Below are 22,220 nucleotides of genomic sequence, written 5' to 3'. Positions count from 1 at the left end.
AGTCACTTATACCATAGAATAAGTCACTAATGCAAGAGAATAAGTCACTTAAGCCATAGAATAAGTCACTAATGCCAGAGTATAAGTCACTAATGCCACAGAGTATAAGTCACTAATGCCAGAGAATAAGTCACTAATGCCACAGAGTATAAGTCACTAATGCCAGAGAATAAGTCACTAATGCCAGAGTATAAGTCACTAATGCCAGAGAATAAGTCACTAATGCCAGAGATTAGTCACTAATGCCAGAGAATAAGTCACTAATGCCAGAGAATAAGTCACTAATGCCAGAGTATAAGTCACTAATGCCAGAGAATAAGTCACTAATGCCAGAGAATAAGTCACTAATGCCAGAGAATAAGTCACTAATGTCAGAGAATAAGTCACTAATGCCAGAGAATAAGTCACTAATGCCATAGAATAAGTCACTACTGCCAGAGTATAAGTCAATAATGCCAGAGAATAAGTCACTAATGCCAGAGTATAAGTAGAGTATAAGTCACTAATGCCAGAGAATAAGTCACTAATGCCAGAGAATAAGTCACTAATGCCAGAGTATAAGTCACCAATGCCAGAGAATTATTAATTACATAATACAAGAGAACTGCAACTCTTTTAAACTACTTATTCAAAAACTGGGATATCTTATTCTATTTTTTTTGTCCCTTCTTCTGTCTGTCCCGCTTCAGGTTAAAGTTTTTTGTCGAGGTAGTTTTTGATGAAGTTGAAGTCCAATCAACTAGAAATGAAGTACACATGTTCTATGATATGATCTTTCTAATTTTAATGCCAAATTAGAGATTTTGTCCCATTTTCACAGGACACATTCTTGTTCTGGAGGTTTTCAAATATTTCAATTTGTTTGTTTATCTGATTCTCAAATCAAACCAACAAGCGAATGCAAAAATTATACAAAAAAAAACAAAAAATAATTGGTCTAAACTAACATATACAGCACACAACACTACAGTATCTAGCATACAGTCATGGAATCGAACGAGTTTTACTTAGATCCTTCAATCTGTGGTACATTGTCTCAAAAGCATCATACAAATTTTTCAAATCAAAACCAACAACGACCAAACTGATGATTCCAACGATTGAAACGCCAGATATCCCAATAACTTGTGCGCTGAATCTATCGTCTGGGGCGCTTTTGAACTTCCGCTTATACTGTGACGTAGAATTTTTGTTTACTTTGATTTCACGTACAATCTTGTCAACAGATTCCTGTATTTCTTCAGGTGACATATGAACAGTGGTATTTCTGCTAGTTGCAGTTTGTTGTGTTGATTGTTTATTTGTAGATCTACATGAACAAGCACAAGGTGGGTCAGTGGAACTTGTTTCTGAAATTGATAAAAAAGTATTGTATAACATAATTATATTTTGTTACCTTTAAAATTTCTATCAGTGATCATGGCATGTAGTACTATACATTTCAAATAATTGATACTTTTTGCTTTAATGTGCAATTATAAACAATAACAAAGACATGCACAACACTACTACTATAATACACCTTATCGCTATTAGCCTACTCGGCTGGCCGACCCGGCCGCTTGATCTTTTCACTTTTCCATTGTGGCGTCAGATGTTTTGTTTTATGACGTCAAAATTTTACGGACCCTGTGTGATGTCCAGTAATGGTGGATAAATAGCGATAAGGTGTATGCAGGACATATATGTACACAATGAAAACGCTAAGGGAGTTATCATTTGATTTCTTCTTAAAGAGTGGGGCTGGGGTAAAAAGGTGCGAGTAACTTTTTATTTTTCACTCTATTCAGTCCTTCATTTTTTATCAAGACTCTTTTTTTTATAGATAATTTTATTGTTATCCTGAATTTTTTTTAAAAGTATCTAGTACTGTCCTTTTCAAATTTTATCCTAGTTCTAATCCCCGTACCCCATAAAATCAAATTGTAGCTCCCTGATTTCCCTATTAAGATCAAATTGTAGCTACCTGATTTCCCTATTAAGATCAAATTGTAGCTCCCTGATTTCCCTATTAAGATCAAATTGTGAAATTATTCATCAGCACAAGTTCATCATGACCAATTTCGGATTAATGGAAAAGAGATTCTTAAGAACAAGTTTGACCCAGAAGATTATATTCCACGAAAATAAATAATTGTGCAGTATGTCCGACTCCAGTCAACATAAAAAAGTCAATGCAGAATCAAAATATTTATAATACCTGCTTTCATAGTTTCATATACTTCTGGGATTACGTCTTCTAAAATATAAAAACAATGTGTGAAAATTATCCAAGAAACTCAAGTGAACATTGTTAAATTTGATATGAATGAACACAGCAACAAACAACAACAAAAAAGTTCAAATATTTTTTTTTTATGAAATACAAAAAATGGAAAAAATAAATGTCAATAAGTCAATAACCGTGAAAAAAAAGTCACATAGTGTTTGCCCTCTCAACAAACTGACTCTAATCATTATGTCACATGGTTTATGCCCTCTCAAAAAACTGACTCTAATCATTATGTCACATGGTTTATGCCCTCTCAACAAACTGACTCTAATCATTATGTCACATGATTTATGCCCTCTCATCAAACTGACTCTAATCATTATGTCACATGGTTTATGCCCTCTCAACAAACCAACTCTAATCATAATGTCACATGGTTTATGCCCTCTCAACAAACTGACTCTAATCTTTATGTCACATGGTTTATGCAATCTCAACAAACTGACTCTAATTATTATGTCACATGGTTTATGCCCTCTCAACAAAATGACTCTAATTATTATAACACATGATTTATGCCCTCTCATCAAACTGACTCTAATCATTATGTCACATGGTTTATGCCCTCTCAACAAACCGACTCTAATCATAATGTCACATGGTTTATGCCCTCTCAACAAACTGACTCTAATCTTTATGTCACATGGTTTATGCAATCTCAACAAACTGACTCTAATTATTATGTCACATGGTTTATGCCCTCTCAACAAAATGACTCTAATTATTATAACACATGGTTTATGCCCTCTTAACAGACCGACACTATCATTATGTCACATGGTTTATGCCCTCTCAACAAACTGACTATAATCATTATGTCACATGGTTTATGCCCTCTCAACAAACTGACTCTAATCATTATGTCACATGGTTTATGCCCTCTCAACAAACTGACTCTAATTATTATGTCACATGGTTTATGCCCTCTCAACAGACCGACACTTTCATTATGTCACATGGTTTATGCCCTCTCAACAAACTGACTCTATCATTATGTCACATGGTTTATGCCATCTCAACAAACTGACTCTATTATTATGTCACATGGTTTATGCCATCTCAACAAACTGACTCTATCATTATGTCACATGGTTTATGCCATCTCAACAAACTGACTCTATTATTATGTCACATGGTTTATGTCCTCTCAACAAACGGACTCTATCAGTATGTCACATGGTTTATGCCTTCTCAACAGACCGACTCTAATCATTATGTCACATGGTTTTTGCCCTCTCAACAAACAGACTCTAATCATTATGTTTGTCAGTTTGTTCATGGTACTCATTTGAAAAGTGTTTTTATTGTGATATTAGAGAGTGTAGATTGGACCTCATTGAGCTTACTTAAAGGTGAGTTAAAAAAAAAGCCAACTCTAAAAAACCCGCTTATATTTGTAAGCATTTAAAACTTGTATTGAAAAAGGGGGCTTCTGTACATTTTCTTTTTCCTAACATAGAACTTCATATATCTGTAAAAAAAAAAGTGTTCATATAAATATTTTTTTTGAATTTGGGAAAATAAGTTACAGGGAACTTTTAATAAAAACCACGACCTTTTACGACTGTATATTAAACACACAAAAAAACTAGATAAAATGAATTAACTTTCATATTTATATTGGAGAGCATGTATATCTAAAACCAAACAAATACAATCCAGTGCGAATCCCAAAATCCAAAATTTTCAGAAAGATGGGGGGGGGGGGGGGGTATATTTAGCTGTTTCTTATGGACGATAGACATTAATTTTTTTATAAATGAAGAAAATAAGTGCAAAAAGGCGATTGATTTTCATTCTGTGCGTTCGTTCGTTTGTACGTCTGTCTGTCCCGCTTCAGGTTTAAATTTTTGGTCAAGGTAGTTTCTGATGAAGTTAAAGAACACATGCTCCCTATGATAATTATGATCTTTCTTATTTTAATGCCAAATTAGAGTTTTGACCCAATCGGATTTTATAATAGCTTGTTCTTATGTTGTACTGCAACACCACTAACCAATGATAGGGCCGGGAGTGTCTGGCGCCAGCAAACTTTTTAAAACACACAACATTCTATTTGCGCCTGTTCTATAATATATAGTGGTATGGCCATCAAGATTTGAATTGAATCGAATTGAATAAAATGACTGTTTAATTATGAAAATATAAGGAAATAAAATAAATTAATCTACATCCTACCTTCTGTTTGGGCTTCTGCTTGTGTTGAACTGATATTTCCTGAAAATCCAAAGTAAAACAATAAGAAAAAGAGAAGAGCTGAACGTGTTATTAAAGTGGTTAGAGTGACTATAATCTATGTCAAAAAGTTAAGAAATTGAAAGTTGAATTATTTTTTTTGATACACAAATAAAAAAAATACAATGTATTACTAATAAATTCCGATTCTTTTAAATACGTCAGTTGGAAATAGTTTCATGAATTTAGGATTTGGTATCATGATTTGTCAAAACCATACCGATAAATCAGTCCGGCACATTTTATCTACAAATATTCATTGAGATATAAATATTAGTGGCTTTTATCATTAATATTAATCACTGATTTTTTTTATTTCCATGAGCAAGCTACATGTGGAACCCGTTACCGGATGTGCTTACAGTACCTCCTCTAGGTCACATGCTATCCACCTAGTTCCTGTTGGAGTTCGTATGGTGACCTATTATGAATAAATAACTTTTCTGCACAATTCATACCATAGCACCGTACAATACCATATTCGTATTTTTGCATATAAATAACAAAAACTTGCCTTGAAAACATGTCTTGATGAACAAAGAAACATCAGCATAGTTAGCCTCATTCTGTACACAATAATCCGTAGCTTTGGTGAAAAACAGCCAGCAATCGTCTCCCTTATGTTCTGGCCTATGAGCAGCCGCCCAGCATTCAATGTCGTTTACATTGTCTTCCTTGAGACACGCCGTCTGACATTCTGATTGGTTAAGTTCATGAGTGTGTACATCCTCTGTTGACATTAGTAGGTCACTGTTACAACCTCTACTTGGAGGTCTGTGTTCAAAAGTACATTGCCCTGTCGACAACAAATGATATTTTAATTTAAGTTATTTGAAATAGCAACACAATCAGACGTGAACTGGTGTGTGCTCTTTTTAAATCTTAATAGTGAATTTCTGATTCTCGGTGAGAGTTTTAAAGTAAAATCTCAGTGTGGTTACTTCTACAGATCTCAATGTCTTGTTCCAAATTATTTTGACATAGTTTTGACGAGATTAGTTTATCTTTATTCAGGAACATATATATATATATATTAAATTCAGTTTAAATCCGATGGAATACAACGTAAAACTGTTCATACAATCTATTTATAAAAAAATTTCTCCATTCTTTTATTTTCAGTACCAAATTATCGATTTGTTTTATTCTAAGTTAATTTGTCAATCGACTATAACATTTTGGCCAATTTCCTGTAATTAAAGACCCGTTAATCTCTTGTATGTTAACCCAACCATACCCTGTATCTACGTTTAGCTAACATTTAAGTAAAGCGTGGACTCAGGATCTGTTATTTAAGGGGGTTAACCTTTGTTCAGGGAGATCACTCTTTAAATCAGTTATTATGTTGTACAATCAGCTTCATCAATGATTTCAAGCATTTGACTGAAACAGATCTATGATGTAACATAAAAGCTTAATATATATTTTAGAGATTGGCTTTGTAGTTATGTTTACCTATGTCCATTTCACACACAAACCCCAATCGCTCAGTACACGTTTTTTTGTCCCAGTTTCCATGCTCGGCGTCTAATGCATAGCAATTCAGGTCAACTTCCTCTCCCAAAACGTTGTCTCTTGAGTAATATCTGTATTTAGTCCAAGTCGGTGTTGAATCATCGGTCCATTTTACCGTTCCATATTCATCTTTACGTAGACCAATCCAAACATGAAAATCTCTGAAATCAAAAAATGATTATCATCTAGATAAAAGTTAAAATAAAATAGCGGGAGGAATTTTATATTTGTATCAAATATATTAAACAAGGCCACTTTCTCTTCTTTTTCTTCTTCACATTCTCCTATATTTGTTATACGTTAACAGCTAATTATCATCTTTGCTTTATTTAATCTATCTTTTATCTTAATTTGTTCACCACATGCGATCCTCAATGCTCTCCAACTTTGAACTTGTTTGGCTTTATAATATTTTTTATATGAGACGGTCACTGATGAGTCTTATGTAGACGAAATGCGCGTCTGGCGTACTAATATAAGTTATATGGTTCGCTACTGACCCCCTACGGATCCATAGAGGGTTAGTAAAATCCATAGGGGGTGAGGCCGGAGGCCGAGTCCCCTATGAATTTTATTCACCCTCTATGGATCCGTAGGGGGTCAGTAGTTAACCGTATAACGAATTTATCGGACGCTGGACTTTTTCTGCGGCGTTTTGTTGAAAAATAAACAAGGAAACACAACAACATTAATAGATGACGTCGCCATTTATTAACGCGTCATGAATCCCATATGAAACTTACTAACCCCATACGGTCTCATAGGGGGTCACCACTCGACGGCATTTAACCAATCACAACGTGATAATTCATCTGTGGTCCTCACAACGTGATAATTCATCTAAGGTCCGATAATATAATATCATGGTACAATGTACCTTTGATAATTATAAGCAGCCTCTGTATGGGCTCTCGTGTTTTCGTGATTTTGTTTGGGGCCTTGTGACCGAATGGTCTAAGTAGTTCTCACTTCTGTATCACTATCATGTCAATGATGTTGTTAGTTCAAATCCCACACAGGTCAGGTGCACTTGTAACGTGTTTGCCGGCTTATGAACTATACAATTATATGCGACTCATATGTTCGTATCCCGGCGTTTTCACAGAATCTAACATGCTCCAATATTAATCTTTAAATTATTCTTAAAAACTACAAGACCAACTTTAAACTTTGAAACTTAAGGCCACACTTAAAAATATTTTGGTTTGCCCAAACCCTACCCAAAGGTTGAGACAGTGGGTAGGTAGGTAGGCATTTTTTTTTTCAAAAAAAGAAATTGAAGTATCAGATGTTTATTAGTCTTCATGCCGATTTGATAAAAAAACACTTCTTCAAATCAGGACAATAAAAGAATTTGAGTAGGCAGCTTTTTCTGTTATATAGATAATGCATATTTTAAAGTTTTTCTTGTCGTAGAACACAGCGAGGGGTGTCAGGATTCATCATCTTTGAGCAATCCTGACAACCCGAGGTTTGTTCTACGACAAGAAAAACCTTGAAATATGCATTATCTGACTTAAATACCGTCAACAAATATTATTTTTTATAAAGATTTGCAAAATTTAGTATCCTATATTACCGACAACACTAAAGTCGGATATTCCTTTCTAATGCGTCCAGGTTTTAATACGCACTACGGCTCATTTAGAATGTGAAATAAAACTCACTAATAAATCTAGATATAAACCTTTTAAAAAGTATTATCCATACACAATGAAAATATAACTGTAACTGCATGAAGTAAGACACAAATGTATTGTTACCATCCGATAACGGTGTATGAGAAATACAACACTCATTGCAAGTAATTTATTGTACCACTTAGTTTAAGGAAAAGGGGAGGGATATTTTTTTCCTCTTTGCAATGTCATTTAGCAGTATCGCAAAAAAGTGGTTATTTTTTTTAAACAATTTTAATTGAATCGAATGAAAAATTCAGAAAGATTGTCTTTTGAATAGCAATACATTTTATTAACAGATAATCAGGATATAATTATATACCCTCAACACCCGACCCTTTTCTGAGCTACGTTAATGTTTTTCAATAGAATAAAAAACTATCTTATTAGTTAATCATTTGATAGAATAATAGGTTTACATAAATGTAAAAAAGTTAAGAAATGACACAAAGACGAATATAAATACATGTAGGTCACAGTATGATTTCCTATTCAGCGTTTATCGTCCTGAATATGCATGAAATATTTGCCACTGGACGTTAGGGACGACATCAAAAGTTCAACGAAGGATAAAAACCTTAATTTACATATTTTTTTCACTAACCCCCACACCACCCCCTCTTAACTTAATTTAGGAAAAATTGATTGACCAATAGGAATATATGTAAAATCGATTTTAGATTGACAAAACTGTCAAAAAAAATGTTGCCCCCCCCCCCCCAAAAAAAAAACCCAACTATTTGATTTAGGATTTTTATCCTACATCGATCTTTTGATGTCGTCCCCTAAGCAAGCAACCAAAAATCAACTAACCTATTCAGTGTGTCTGACTCAATAAGATTTCAAACGCTAACACACGAATATGTTCAATCTGTTTTTTTCTTTATGAAAGTCTATATTAAAATTCTTCTCACATATATGATAATGTTTCTTTATTGTTGCGATAAATTAACAAAACTTAACGCGTTATTTGTTTCTAAAATTAAAATACGGGCAATGAAGGTTTCTTTTACATCTATCATCGATTGAACTTTAAAATATAAATTTCCAAATCGGCAACAAAAAAACTATCAGACGAATAAAATTTTGAAGTAAATTATAGATTGCATTTTTATCAAGGAAAATAATGACCCCACACAGGTCATTATTTTATGCCTTTGTGAGCATATTTCATTGAAACATGGTATCGTCCGGGTTGATTCTGAAAAAGAATGACCTGTCGTTCTGAAAGAAAATAACTCCATATAGGTATATAATAATGTTTTATCAAATGGTTGAGATTTTAGTTGTTTCCAAAGAAAATTATTTTCGATTTTATGTTTCTAATTTCACTGTTTAATGAAAGGCATTTTATTTAACACGCTATCCTCAAAAATGAATCTCAATTAAATAGGATTGTCAGTTTAAATTTTCATATAAAAGGCGGGATGTTCTCTCCGAGCACTCCGGCTTCCTCCACCAATAAAAACTGACCGCCACGAAATAGCATAGTAGTGTTGAATAATAAAGGCAACAGTAGTATACCGCTGTTCAAAACTCATAAATCCATGGACAAAAAACAAAATCGGGGCAACAAACCAAAACCGAGGGAAACGCATTAAATATAAGAGGAGAACAACGACACAACACCGAAACGCAACAGCACACAGAAACGGACCAAGCAACAGACAATACACCACGAGAATAACAAATATAACATAAAAACCAAATACATGAATATGGGATAGACAAGTACCGTGCCACGTCTTATCTCAAAAATAAGAGAAAACAGAAACGACTCAACGTTAAAATGCAACACACACACAGAAACGAACAATATTATAACAATGGCCATCTTCCTGACTTGAACAGGACACTTTTAAAGGGGAATAAAAGTGGTGGGTTGAACCTGGTTTTAAGGCATGCCAAACCTCGCACTTTAATGGCACAGTTAAATATAACATTGAAATGAAAACAAAATATTACAGGACTACAATACAAATAAAAAGCAGAACATATTAGACAAAGAAAAGCATGATTAATAGATAACAAAAAGCATCAGGTTTAAAATTCAATACGCCAAAAACGCGTCTAGTCCACACGAGACTCACCAGTGACGAAAAAAATACAAAATTGTACAGCACTGAAGATCAGAAGTTGAAAAGGTTTTGCCAAATACGGCATTGTTTGTATGCCCAGGATAAGAACATTCATATTATATAAAACAATTAACACTATTGCAAACAGTAAATTTTAACAAATGAATATGAAAGAGATATACATAATGAAACTGAAGTAAAAACTAATTACAGAAAACTAAACCCGAATACATAACGTCCAGATATACAAGATCGAAAGTGAAAAAAGTACAAAGTTGTAAAGCACTGAAGATCAAAAGTTGAAAAGGTTTTGCTAAATACGGCATTGTATTTTGCCCGGGATAAGAACACTATTATATAGAACGATTCATGCTATTGCAAACAGTAAATTTTAACAAATGAATGTGAAAGATATATTCATAATGAAACTAAAGTATTAACTTATTACAGAAAACTAAACCCGAATACATGATGCCAAGTTCAATACAGCATAGACACACCAGAATAAGTCCAGGCGTTAACGCAATTAAAAAAATGACGTCACATACGATGGCGAAAAGGCAAACGTTATGCTACATTTGAATTTATAAAATTTAGAAACAGCATGACGTCACACATGAATCCTGGTACTTTTGATAACTATGAAAAACTATAATTTAAAAGTGAGCTAGAATTAGGATTGCTTTAAGATTATATTAAAACTAAATACTGATAATTCATTAAAACAAAATGCATAATGCAATACTTATTAATAGCAATTAACTGTAATATATATATATATGTACAGTTTGTTATGAATCCAACTTCAAACGTATTTAATCGTACAAAATTAAATTTAATTAATAAACACTGGGGTAAAGCTGATGACCGTAACTGCATTCACGGTCATCCCAAGATGTCAGCTGAAAAATTAGGTCAGTATTTTTATTGTCTGTTACGGTGTTTCTACATCATTTTCTTTACAAAGCATACTTTGATACGATGTAAATCTATAAAAGATACACACGGAAGTCACAAATCTCTACCGAGGAACGTGTATAGAACGGGAAATTGGATTTGAAAAATTCGCTAGGATGACCGTAAATCGTAATCGAGATGACCGTAATAGGATTAGCGATTCATAACAAGGCTGACCGTAATTGGTTAAAAGATGACCGTAAATTGTTAATGATGACCGTAATTTATAAAGAATGACTAAATTTAAAAGGATGACCGTCAATTGAAAGAAATATCCATATGTGTATGCATTGTTCTTTGTTGAGTTTGTCGCAATAGGGGCTCGGTTAGTTCTTTTTAACTATTTGGCGTATTTTGAGTTTATATGAAAATGATAGTAAATAATATAATCGAGTAGAAGTTTTGATTTAAATGGACACTATAGACAATAGACACCTTCAAACAATAGGTGATTTTAACTGTGTAACTGAGTGGACCGTATCAAATGAAACTCGTATGTCTGTTTATTTTACTATCTTCTGCATATTTTTAAAAAAAATGCAACTCAAAAACAAGGCAAGTTAGTTTTTTTTTTTCTCAAACATAGACTTTATATAACTTTTACATATCTAAAGGTCCTGCCATGCTTTAAGGTTTATGTACCCTTCTGTAGCCATTTTTGTACGAATTTTTTTTTCAACATCAATTGTATCAAAACTACAGATATAATGAATAATAGATGCAGTCCATTTTAAACATATACTAGGGGAAAACTTGATGCAAAGCATTGTTGTTTACTGTTGCATTGCATTTAATAGAAAAAGAGTACTTTGTGGCAAATAAAACCAAAATTTTATAGAAATTCCACAGCCTTTAATAAAGAGATTTTTGATATACAATTTGAAACATAGATTACTCACTTGCTTTTCTATGATGTGCTAGTGTTTATTTTTTACAAAAAGTTCTAATCAACCTGTAAATTTCAAAATACCTCGTGCAGAGTAACTAAAGTCGAGCGCACCCTATAAGGTGTACTTGATTTGGTCCATATTTTTAATTTGTTCTAACCAATAACTACATTAATAAACTTGTTTTAAGGAAATCAATGTCAGCACTGCATGCAATAATCCTATATCTATCGGTCATCAAATTGCCAAATATGATAGAACAAGAATAAAGGGTGTGGATTTTCTATAAAATTTCCATATGTTTAGCATTGAAGCAACACAAGTGTACATAATCCTTAATACTTTCCTAGATACATCAGTTTGTCTGTTCTCTTAATAGATATGTGTGTGTAAAAACGGCCATATTTTTCAATTCCCTCAGATGAACCTTTAACATTGTGAATATCCGGTAATTGAGCCCATGTGTATGGTTCCAGAGGAGCAGAATAAAATCTTGATTTGTCTTGATATATAAAAAAAACAACAATTCTGTTTTCTGTTTATACAATTTACAAGGCTCCCTTTTGAAATTCGCTATTTATACAAGACTATTTTAGGATCTATTTTGTACATGTACATCCATTGCCTTTTTCGCATTTTTAAAAAGCTGTATTTATTATATAAAATTAATAGGAATCTCAGAAATAAAAAAATCTTTTGGCTTGTAGTTGGATGCTACATATGACGAACCATGTATTTGAAGCACGTCTTATTTTTGTCTACCTTTATGGTAATGTTGTCTTATAAATACGTCTTACACCAACACGATTAATTATTTGATACAAAAAAGGTAATACAAATACGGATATTTCTTAGAAATGACGGTTATACTATGAAAGTTACGGTCATCCTTTATAAATTACGGTCATCCTTTCGAAATTACGGTCATCATTTTACCAATCACGGTCATCCTTATTATGTGTTACGGTCATCTTGAAAATATTTTAAAGATGATTTACGGTCATCTTAGCGAATTTTTCAAATCCAATTTCCCGTTCTATACAGGTTCCTTGGTAGAGATTTGTGACTTCCGTGTGAATCTTTTATACATTTACATCGTACTAATGTATGCTTTGTAAAGAAAATGATGTAGAAACACCTTAACAGACAATAGAAATACTGACCTAATTTTTCAGCTGACATCTTGGGATGACCGTGAATGCAGTTACGGTCATCAGCTTTACCCCAGTGAATAAAGGCGGTGATTAATTTTTCTATCCGTAACACCTAAATATAATAAAAAAAACGTCAACACATTTGACAAAATGAGAAGATGAGAATTACAAATATAACATTAAACATATAAACTAAATACATGAATTTGGGATAAACAAGTACAGAAAGACGTCTTATAGTAATACGAATTCACATACAGCAAAACAGTCACAATCGGGAATAAGTCACGTTTGGTAATTAAAAGATAAGACGACATAATGACAAACCACAATCTACCATGTGGTAAAAATGTCCTTAGCTAGTTTGGTTAAAGAGACATCATATGGATCCACCAATTCGTGATGGTGTCCATAAAATTTACGAAGTGTCAATTTTAATCTGTCCTCCTCATAACTTTGTTGGAGCAGTTTCTGCCTAAGGAGCACACTCCTGTATATGAAGTCCGTATAGTGTGAACAAGCACGTGAACGATGTGGTTGAAAGTGGCGTTAAAACACCAATCATTAAGTTTATCAACATTGCGAGTTAAACAGATATTTTTTTCTAAAACCAGTTGTTGACAGGATACGGGGTATGTTGACGGTTCTTTTCAAATACTTATTAGTTATACGAAAATTCTTGTTTTCCCCTTTGGTTAGAACACATAAAAAGTTCTCCCCAATACTCACCCGTTTCCAGTTCCGATTTCACGTCCAGCCTTGGTTAAATTGATGACGTAATCATTTTCTTGTAGGGTTTCTATTTTTAACATTCGCATCCCTGAACGTTCACATATTTGCTTGGCGTCTGTAAAGGTACTTTCCACATTGTAAAAGGTGAAATGTTGTTTGTCTTTAGTTCCAATAACTACCAAATATAAATTATATAGAAATAAGAAGATGTGGTTAAAATTGCAATGAGACATACCATCTATGTCACAATAATGTCAAAATAAACCATTTTATTGTATAGCAATATAATATTCCCCACAGAAAGTAACCAAAAGTTAGCGTGCAATAAATTATATTATTGCACTAGTGCAATAAATCTTTAAAATTCATGACGTCATCAACGACAAAATCTTAGTTTAAAAAATATTTTACTTTCAAATATTATATTGCTATACAATAAAAGGGTTATTGCATGAATATTGGGGAATATTGTCCCTCGTAGAACATATATTGCACTCGCAAGCTCGTGCAATATAAATTTCTACTCGGGACAATATTCCCCAATATTCATGCAATAACCCTATAATACTTTTAAAATATGTTCTACTAAATTGTATTGTATTGCATTGTATTTAAAATGTATATGTGTTTGTTTGTATTGCTTGACCCTTATGGGTGTAATTTTGCAATAAAAGTTATTATTATAGGTCAAAACACGGAGCCTTCAAGTTGGCTCACACCGAACAGCAAGATATAAAGGGCCCCAAAATGACTAGTGTTAAACCATTCAAACAGGAAAACCAACGGTCTTATCTATTTAACAATTGAGAAGCGTGAAATACCTATATATGAACCACACAAACCTCCGAGCAATAGGTTCCTAAGCGTACGATGAAGTCAATGTAAACTTACCAAAATTATTATAAGGGGATGCCTATTTAATTTCACTGGTGAGAGATGGAAAGGAATGTCTATTCCTGGATGTAAGTTTTAAACCCCCTTGACTGGTTATACAGCCCTCGCACGGTGGGTGGCAGAATATTCATTCACAGTTTGACTTACAAAGAGAGCTAATATTGGATTTTTGAAAGGGATGAAAAAATGTTGTCCTGCATCTTTTTTTAGTTGCAAACTATAAATTGTCATCCTACTTTTTTTGGGTTTAAACTGTCCCATCCTGAAATTTGTAATACTTGTCCTGTCCTGTTTTTTTTCAAATTTTATCCTAGCCCCACCACCATCTCCCCATAAAATTCAAATGGCAGCTCCCTTATTCTTGTTTAGTCACTCAAAACATTATTTTCTCTTCTATGCACAGTGATTTACTACAATTTTTTTGAACAAATATATGTCATAGGAAATAATATATGACAAGGGACGACCATTTGATATTCCTGGAGAGAGTTGAGAAAACACGATTTATTATATATTTTTGTCCTCGGTGTCAAACGCATTTCGAACTAAGTTGCCAGTTTAACAATCTCAGTAAAACAATGCAGGAGTTGCTTTCAAAGTCAACCATTGGGGTGTGGATGGGGATTTACACAATAGAGAATAAAGGGAAATTTACACAATAGATAATAAAGGAGAAACACATGAATTTAGGCATGATTATAAAAAAAAATGAGTAAAAGGAACCAAGAAAGTAAAGAATTGAGAAAAAAATAATGTGCAAAAGTACAAAAAAAAGAGAAAATTGGTCTAAAAAATAAAGAACCGATGACCCCTTCCACCTTAATGCATACCTTAACAAATGTAACTATTCCCAACAAATGTCAGCAACGACATCAAAACGAGTAAAAAACGATTTTTCTTAAGAGATCATTAAACCAAATGTGACTCGCAAAGTAAAATTCTTGAATTGGTGATTGTTGAAGACCGATGACCTATTATAGTTGTTAACTTCATTGTCATTCGGTATCTAATCATTGCAAATCATACCACGTCTTCTTTTTATATTCTTAACATGCAATTGGTAACTCAAGTAGTAGTACTTACCAAATGATGTTACTGATAAAGTCAACACGACAGATAAGAAATTCCACATCTACAATTCGAATTGCAATTTTTGTTGTCAATAAAATTAAGGCTACCATGTGTTCAATGTAATTCTGTTATAAGACTGTATAGCCATTTATAACGTGACATCATAATAGGGATTAAATGGGTAAGCCAAAAAAAAATCAAAACAGAAAACGTTAACGCAAAAAGAAATTCTTTTGACGCCGGCGCTTACTGAATATGATGAGGTGAATGACGATAAAAATGAAAATAGGCTAATTTGACGCTGATGAAAACGAAAAAGGGGTGATAAATCCCTTTTTACCCTCAAATATAAGAATAAATCAATCTGAAATAGTTCTCTACTAATCAATTATTTTGAAATTTGATGCGAATTCCAATAAGATTGTAACACATCTTAGTATGTATAAAGCAATCATAAAGTATCAGGTAACCTTTAGTTTCATAATTTATTCACAACTTCGAAATAACTTTTTTAATTGACAAATTGGTATGTAATAGATATAGCGGAAGATGTGGTATGCCGGGGTGCCCAATGAGACAACTCTCCATCCATGTCACAATTTATAAAAGTAACCCATTAAAAGCTAAGGTACAGTACGGCCTTAAACACGGAGCCTAGGCTCACACCGAACAGCAAGCTATAAACGGCATCGATTTGTTTCTACTGTTTTAATCCAAATCTGTTGGCCAAATGACACAGAAGTTAACCGCTATACAATACAATATTATTTGTTTTCCAAATTAAAGGGTCCATTAAGAGCCTAACATTAATTACAACATGACATAAACATTACAGAATGATTAAAGAAACATAAAATTATAATTCAAATGCATGTGGAAGGGATCAGTGGTCAAGGGGAAATAATTTTTATGTCTATTAGAGTACTTAAGTTAACTAATTTTCTGATTTTGCAGGCTATCATCGAGGTATGCACATAAAACAAATAAAAATCTGCTTTCTTCATTAATTATGATCCATGAAAAAAATCTTTCTGTAAATTATGTTTATAGTATCTAAACAGATATTTTTTGATATAATCAGTCATGTCTCTTCTGAGGTAATTGTAAAGAGGGCATTCGAGAAGAAAGTGCAACTCATTTTCAATACAATTTGAATTATAATATAAACATATCCTCTCATGTCGAGGTAATTTTTCATATTTACCACTTACATAGGTAATTTGTTCATGCCTGCCAGTTCAGTCTAAACAATTTTCATAGTCAAATGACCTTTTGAATGAAAAACAAGTGTGCAAGGTCTCCGTACGACCTTCTACACTGCATACATTTTCAGGAATACTTATAATAAACGGGTATGTATTTTTCTCTTAGGGAACTCCACGAGGGGTTATGTTTTTTTTTCTAAACAAATATTCTGATCCCCAAGTCGATAAAATTCTGAATGCTGATTTCTACCTTTTGAATTTTAAAAACGAAAAAAATGATTGATAGCATCGAAAAACTTAATATCTTTGTTCGCGCCTGAAAATTATTTCTGATTCAAAAACCCCTCCCCCTTGAAATTAAATGGTTGTTCCTTACATTGAACATACTGTATACATTTATCTATTTATAAATTCACTCTATCATTAATGATCTAATTTACTGCAATACGTCCAGTAGCTTGACAAACAAATAAGGAGATGTTTTATAATTTGGCAACATAAATGGGATATGTGTCTTATAGACAACAACCTGACCAAATAGCAGAAAACAATACAAGGCCACCAATGGGTCTTCAACTCAGCAAGAAAATCCCGAAACTGCAGTCGGGCTTTAGCTGGCCCCTAAACAAAAAAAGTAAAAATGGACCATGGTCACACAAAAATTCAATGAAAAATATAATTTGAGAGCAGGAATTTCAAATGTTGAGAAATGTACATTTAATACTGATAGAGTAAAACAAAGATTGTCGTTACCGTGTATGGTCAAAAATCGCTCACGCCCGCTTGGATAGTACCTATATCCGCTGTACGATGATACACGGTGATGACTACCAATGAGACAATTATCCATCGGAGCACGAGTGACGTGAATGTAAGCAGCTATATGTCTTTGTGTACGACCAGCAACCATGAATAGAACCCATACCGTACAGCTATAACAGTCTCCTACTTGACATGATATGAAATAATCCAAACGAGAAAGCCAACAAACGGCTTGAATTGCTCTTCAAATCCCATAAATATAAAGATATGACAGACCACAACCAATGACAACCCACTGAATGTCAGGTGCCTATGTACTGTGGACAGGCACATACAGAATAAGACAGGGTTTGAGGACGCTGAACGCTCCCCTAACTTGTGATAGAAGGTTAACAACACAAACAAAGGACATAAAGACTATGATACAACTGTACTTACTTACTTATCCTTTTCATCCCCAGTGGGACATAAGGCCACAACAAACGGCCTCCACTTTTCTCTGTCCCAAGCCATGTACTGGGCTTGGCCCCAGGTGTAGCCCATTGCTTCTAATTCTGCAGTAACAGTTCTTCGCCAGGTGATTCTAGGTCTCCCTGGTTTCCTTTTTCCTGGTGGTGTTCAATATAGAGCTGTTTTTGGTGTGCTGTGTTGTGGCATTCTCAGTACATGGCATAACCATCTAAACCTTCGTTGTTTAACTTCTACTGTTATGCTCTTAGCATTACATTTCTCCAAAATGCTCTTGTTGCTGATCTTATTTGGCCAGAATATTCTGTTGATCTTTCTTAGGCAGCTGGTATGGAATGCATCTACTTTTTGAAGGTCACTAACTAAAACACGCCAAGTTTCTGAACCATACAGCAGGACATATTTTGCATTGCTGTTGTAAATTCGCAGTTTGGTCCTTAAACTGTACTGGTTGGACTTCCAGATAGTATGAAGTCTAGCAAATGTTGCACGTGCCTTAGATAGTCTTGCCTTTATATCCTTTCCTGTCCCATTATCTTTACTTATATATATATATATATATATATATTAAAGAACATCAGTTGTTCGACCTGTTAGTCAAATGCGTTTTGTTTAAATATACTTTTTCACTCTTTTGGTCTTTTGGAAAATGTTGTTTGTGCTGTTTTTAGACCCTTCTACAACGAAATTTGTTTGACATGCACACGTATAAAAACTGCGGTTTTTATCCAACGCAGTCATAGGTTTGAACGTAGTTTTCAATTTAGACTCGTTTATATTTTTTGTTTGGGCATGTATCATATTTTCCCTCCGGTTTATATGATCCGTTCATCCTATATATTGACTCTTAAAATTCAAGAGTTAATCTAAAAATGAGGGTACTTTCTCTAAAAATGAGGGTACTTTCTCTAAAAATGAGGGTACTTTTTATATGGCCTTCCAAATACCGTTTCGATCCCTAACATCACTGAAGAGACATTTATTGTCGAAATCCGGATATGGTGTACTAAAGAAATATTGACACCGAATGTTTGTGGCACAGCATCCTGTCCACAAGTTAACATTTGTTTTTTTCTGTGACGTATTAACTTTATATTAGGATCCATTTTGTTACATCTTGTGATCAATTTTATTTGGCAATCGCCAATGGCAGTCAGCAGGGTTAAAGAACATCAGTTGTTCGACCTGTTAGTCAAATGCGTTTTGTTTAAATATACTTTTTCACTCTTTTGGTCTTTTGGAAAATGTTGTTTGTGCTGTTTTTAGACCCTTCTACAACGAAATTTGTTTGACATGCACACGTATAAAAACTGCGGTTTTTATCCAACGCAGTCATAGGTTTGAACGTAGTTTTCAATTTAGACTCGTATATATATATATATATATAAAATGACTGAATAAATAGTCAACGATCAATCTTACAAGGCGATGGATCATGTAATATGATTCTGTACACTACAAAATATAATATATAACAAGTCAAAAAGGGTACAACATCACCATAAAATAACTATAAAATATACAAATATTAGATATTTCGGATAACAGATATCCTTCTTCAATAATAGCACGATGTCAAATGAATCATGTCAATTCAAATTGAGACTCTATCAAAATCTTGATTTATACAATTTAAGCGAACGCTGGAACAATTTTAAAATTTCCAAATACACCGCAAAGACTACAGAAATATGCCAAAAATAAAAATAGTTATTTACGATGTGAAATGGCACAACTTTAGATTTCCAAAGGATGTGACAGTTGAGATGTAATAACTGCATTGAGGGCAGTCCTCAAACAAAAAAATCAAAATAATCAAAAGTTTCCTTACCGATCCAGGATGGTATAAATTAGACAACGGCAGGGCAATTACAACGGAAACTACATATTAAAGCCTTCCAAACGAATAGCAGTCTAATAGTGATTGAAAAAATAAGTTTTGTATATTGAGCTTAAATAATTGAACGTGGCAACGTACTTATACATCATCCCGAATCAATGAAAACCTGTAATTTAAACGGTAATTTTAAAAATAATTTCGAACTGTAAAGCCAGTACTAAATCCGGCGTTGTTTAAAACAGGTGGTCACAGAAAAATGAGGGACTCGTTCTATGTTTTTTCATTTATGCCCTCTGGGGAGACTGTCCGTAACTTTCTTATCCAAAATCTTTCCCGAGCGACTCTGTCGACCTTCGACCAACACTCGTTGTGGTCTATGATCGTGATGGTAAGGTTTTTGAGATCAGCTTGTGTGTGTCCAGGTGATCTCAAATGACGACTTACGGGTAGGTCGGGCTTGCAAGTGTAGTCACTTCGATGACCATTCATGCGTTTGTTAAATGGCTGCTCTGTCTCGCCAACATACTGCATGCCACATCGACACTGAAGGAGGTATACAACATTCTGGGTTTTGCAAGTTACATTGCAATATATAGTGTACACAGACCCAGTCGAGTGGCAAGTGAATGTTTGAGTATTCAGTATTTGTTGACAAGTCAGGCAACGTCTGTTACCACATGACTTGCACCATCCTGCAGTTGAACAGCTTTTATTTGAGGAAACGTCAGCTCTAACAAATAAGTCTTTCAGACTTGCTGGTCTCCGAAAAGCTAAGACAGGAGGATTGGGAAAGATCTTGGATAATTTAGGGTGTTTGGCAATAGTTTGCCAATTGGTACGGATCAAACGTGAAAGGTTATTAAAGGCTGGATTGTATGTAAGAACAAACGGGACTATTTTGCTGCGCCTCTTCCGTTTGTACTGTAAGAGGTCATTGCGGCTGTTATATATATATAATTATGATGCTTCCAAGGTAGGTGAAATCTTCAACACTGTCCACTGGCAGATCATTGATTGTTATTGGTGTTGTATTTCTGGTGTTTATTGACATTACCTTGGTCTTCTTGGTATTGACATTCAGACCAGTTTGCTTTGCATAGTTGTTAAGTATGTTGGTCTTTTCTTGGAGGTGTTCAATTGTTGATAATATGGCAATGTCATCAGCAAAATCAAGGTCTTCTAGCTGGTTAAACATGGTCCACTGGATACCCTTTTTTTGTCTGATGTGGTATGTCTTTGTATCCAGTCAATGGCCAGTAAAAAAAGGATTGGTGACATAATACATCCCTGTCTTACACCAGATTTAACTTCAAATGAGTCTGAGATAGAGCTATCAAGGATGACACTGCATTCAAAACTGTTGTAGAAGGCTTTTATTAGCATCACATTTTTGGTGGAATTCCATACGATTTCACAATTTTTCCTAAGAGTTTCTCTATGTATACTGTCAAATGCCTTTTTGAAGTCAATGAAATTGATGAAAAGTGGTGTGTTCCATTAAATGCATTGCTCGATGATGTTCCTCAGAGTAAAAATTTGGTCAATGCACCCTCTACCCCTTCTAAAGCCTGCTTGTTCTTCTCTAAGCTATTCGTCCACAATTTTAACAATTCTTTATAGCAGAATTTTGCAAAATACCTTACTAGGGACAGAAAGTAATGTAATCCCTCTCCAGTTGTCACAGTTTCGTAAATTGCCTTTCGTTGGTAATTTCACAATCAGGCCTTTGCTCCAGTCTGATGGAATATCTCCTTCTTTCCAGATGACAAGGAAAAGATTGTGAAGTACTCTAGATGATGTTTCTAAGTCTGCCTTTAACATCTCTGCATGGATGGAATCAATGTCTGGTGCCTTCCCTGCCTTCAATGATTTAATGGCATTTCTTACTTCTTCTATAGTTGGTGATTCTGTGTTGATGTTTAAGTCATCTTATGATGGTTCAGGGGTAGCTAAGATATCAGGCTCATGGCAGTTTAATACCTCTTTGAAATGCTGGATCACCTTTCTGCTTGTTCCCTTTCAGTTTTCAATGCTTTGCCATTTTTGTGGTTTACATGGATTGTGCTGTCTGTACTACATACTTGTTTGGTGATTTTGTAAACTGTACTCAACTCTCCTAAAATGGCTGCCTTTTCTGCTTCTTTTGATAGGTCCTCCAGATATTGTCTTTTGTCTTTTCTGGCACTTCTTTTAACCCCTTTGTCTTTTGCTCTGTATGTTAATTGTAGTTGATCTTGTAACCTTTTTGACTTTTTTGGCATTTACTGATTTCTGTTTAATGGTTTTTCTTTCTTCAAATTTTTGCCAGGTGTCAGATGTTAACCAGTCTTTGTTCTGTTTTGTCTTGTGACCAACTGTCTTTTCTGTCGCCTTTATATAAATATCTTTGATGTTATCCCACTTCTCTTGTACACTATCTTCTCCATCATCAGAGTTATCTAGCACACTAAACCGATTTTTCAATTCTTAGC

The 22,220-nt window shown here is 34.0% G+C and overlaps 1 protein-coding gene across 1 annotated transcript; it reads right to left on the bottom strand.

Annotated features, from left to right (window-relative positions):
• Positions 1 to 534: 534 nt before the first annotated feature.
• On the bottom strand, positions 535 to 22,010 carry LOC134692390 (uncharacterized). Its single transcript, XM_063552839.1, has 8 exons — positions 21,831 to 22,010; positions 21,393 to 21,609; positions 17,884 to 18,049; positions 5,963 to 6,183; positions 5,022 to 5,303; positions 4,451 to 4,528; positions 2,201 to 2,239; positions 535 to 1,349 (listed from the first exon to the last, which is right to left on the bottom strand). Exons 1-8 carry the CDS (start codon positions 22,008 to 22,010, stop codon positions 985 to 987), a joined length of 1,548 nt encoding a protein of 515 aa, XP_063408909.1. The 3' UTR covers positions 535 to 984.
• Between the last annotated feature and the right edge of the window lie 210 nt (positions 22,011 to 22,220).

This window comes from Mytilus trossulus, chromosome 12 (genome assembly GCF_036588685.1).
Source record: "Mytilus trossulus isolate FHL-02 chromosome 12, PNRI_Mtr1.1.1.hap1, whole genome shotgun sequence".
In the NCBI taxonomy this organism is placed as follows: Eukaryota; Metazoa; Mollusca; class Bivalvia; order Mytilida; family Mytilidae; genus Mytilus; species Mytilus trossulus.
The sequence above is the reverse complement of the archived record's forward strand: the minus strand, read 5'-3'. Positions and strand labels throughout refer to the sequence as shown.

What these genes read in the sequence shown, in the direction of transcription:
- LOC134692390 (XM_063552839.1), bottom strand. Translation starts at nt 22,010, where the DNA reads ATGCCAAAAAAGTCAAAAAGGTTACAAGATCAACTACAATTAACATAC. An exon ending in TGTGTGTGAAATGGACATAG is followed by an intron (nt 5,304 to 5,962) that starts GTAAACATAACT and finishes TGTTGTCGACAG; the next exon opens with GGCAATGTACTTTTGAACAC. An exon ending in AGCAGAAGCCCAAACAGAAG is followed by an intron (nt 2,240 to 4,450) that starts GTAGGATGTAGA and finishes TTTATATTTTAG; the next exon opens with AAGACGTAATCCCAGAAGTA.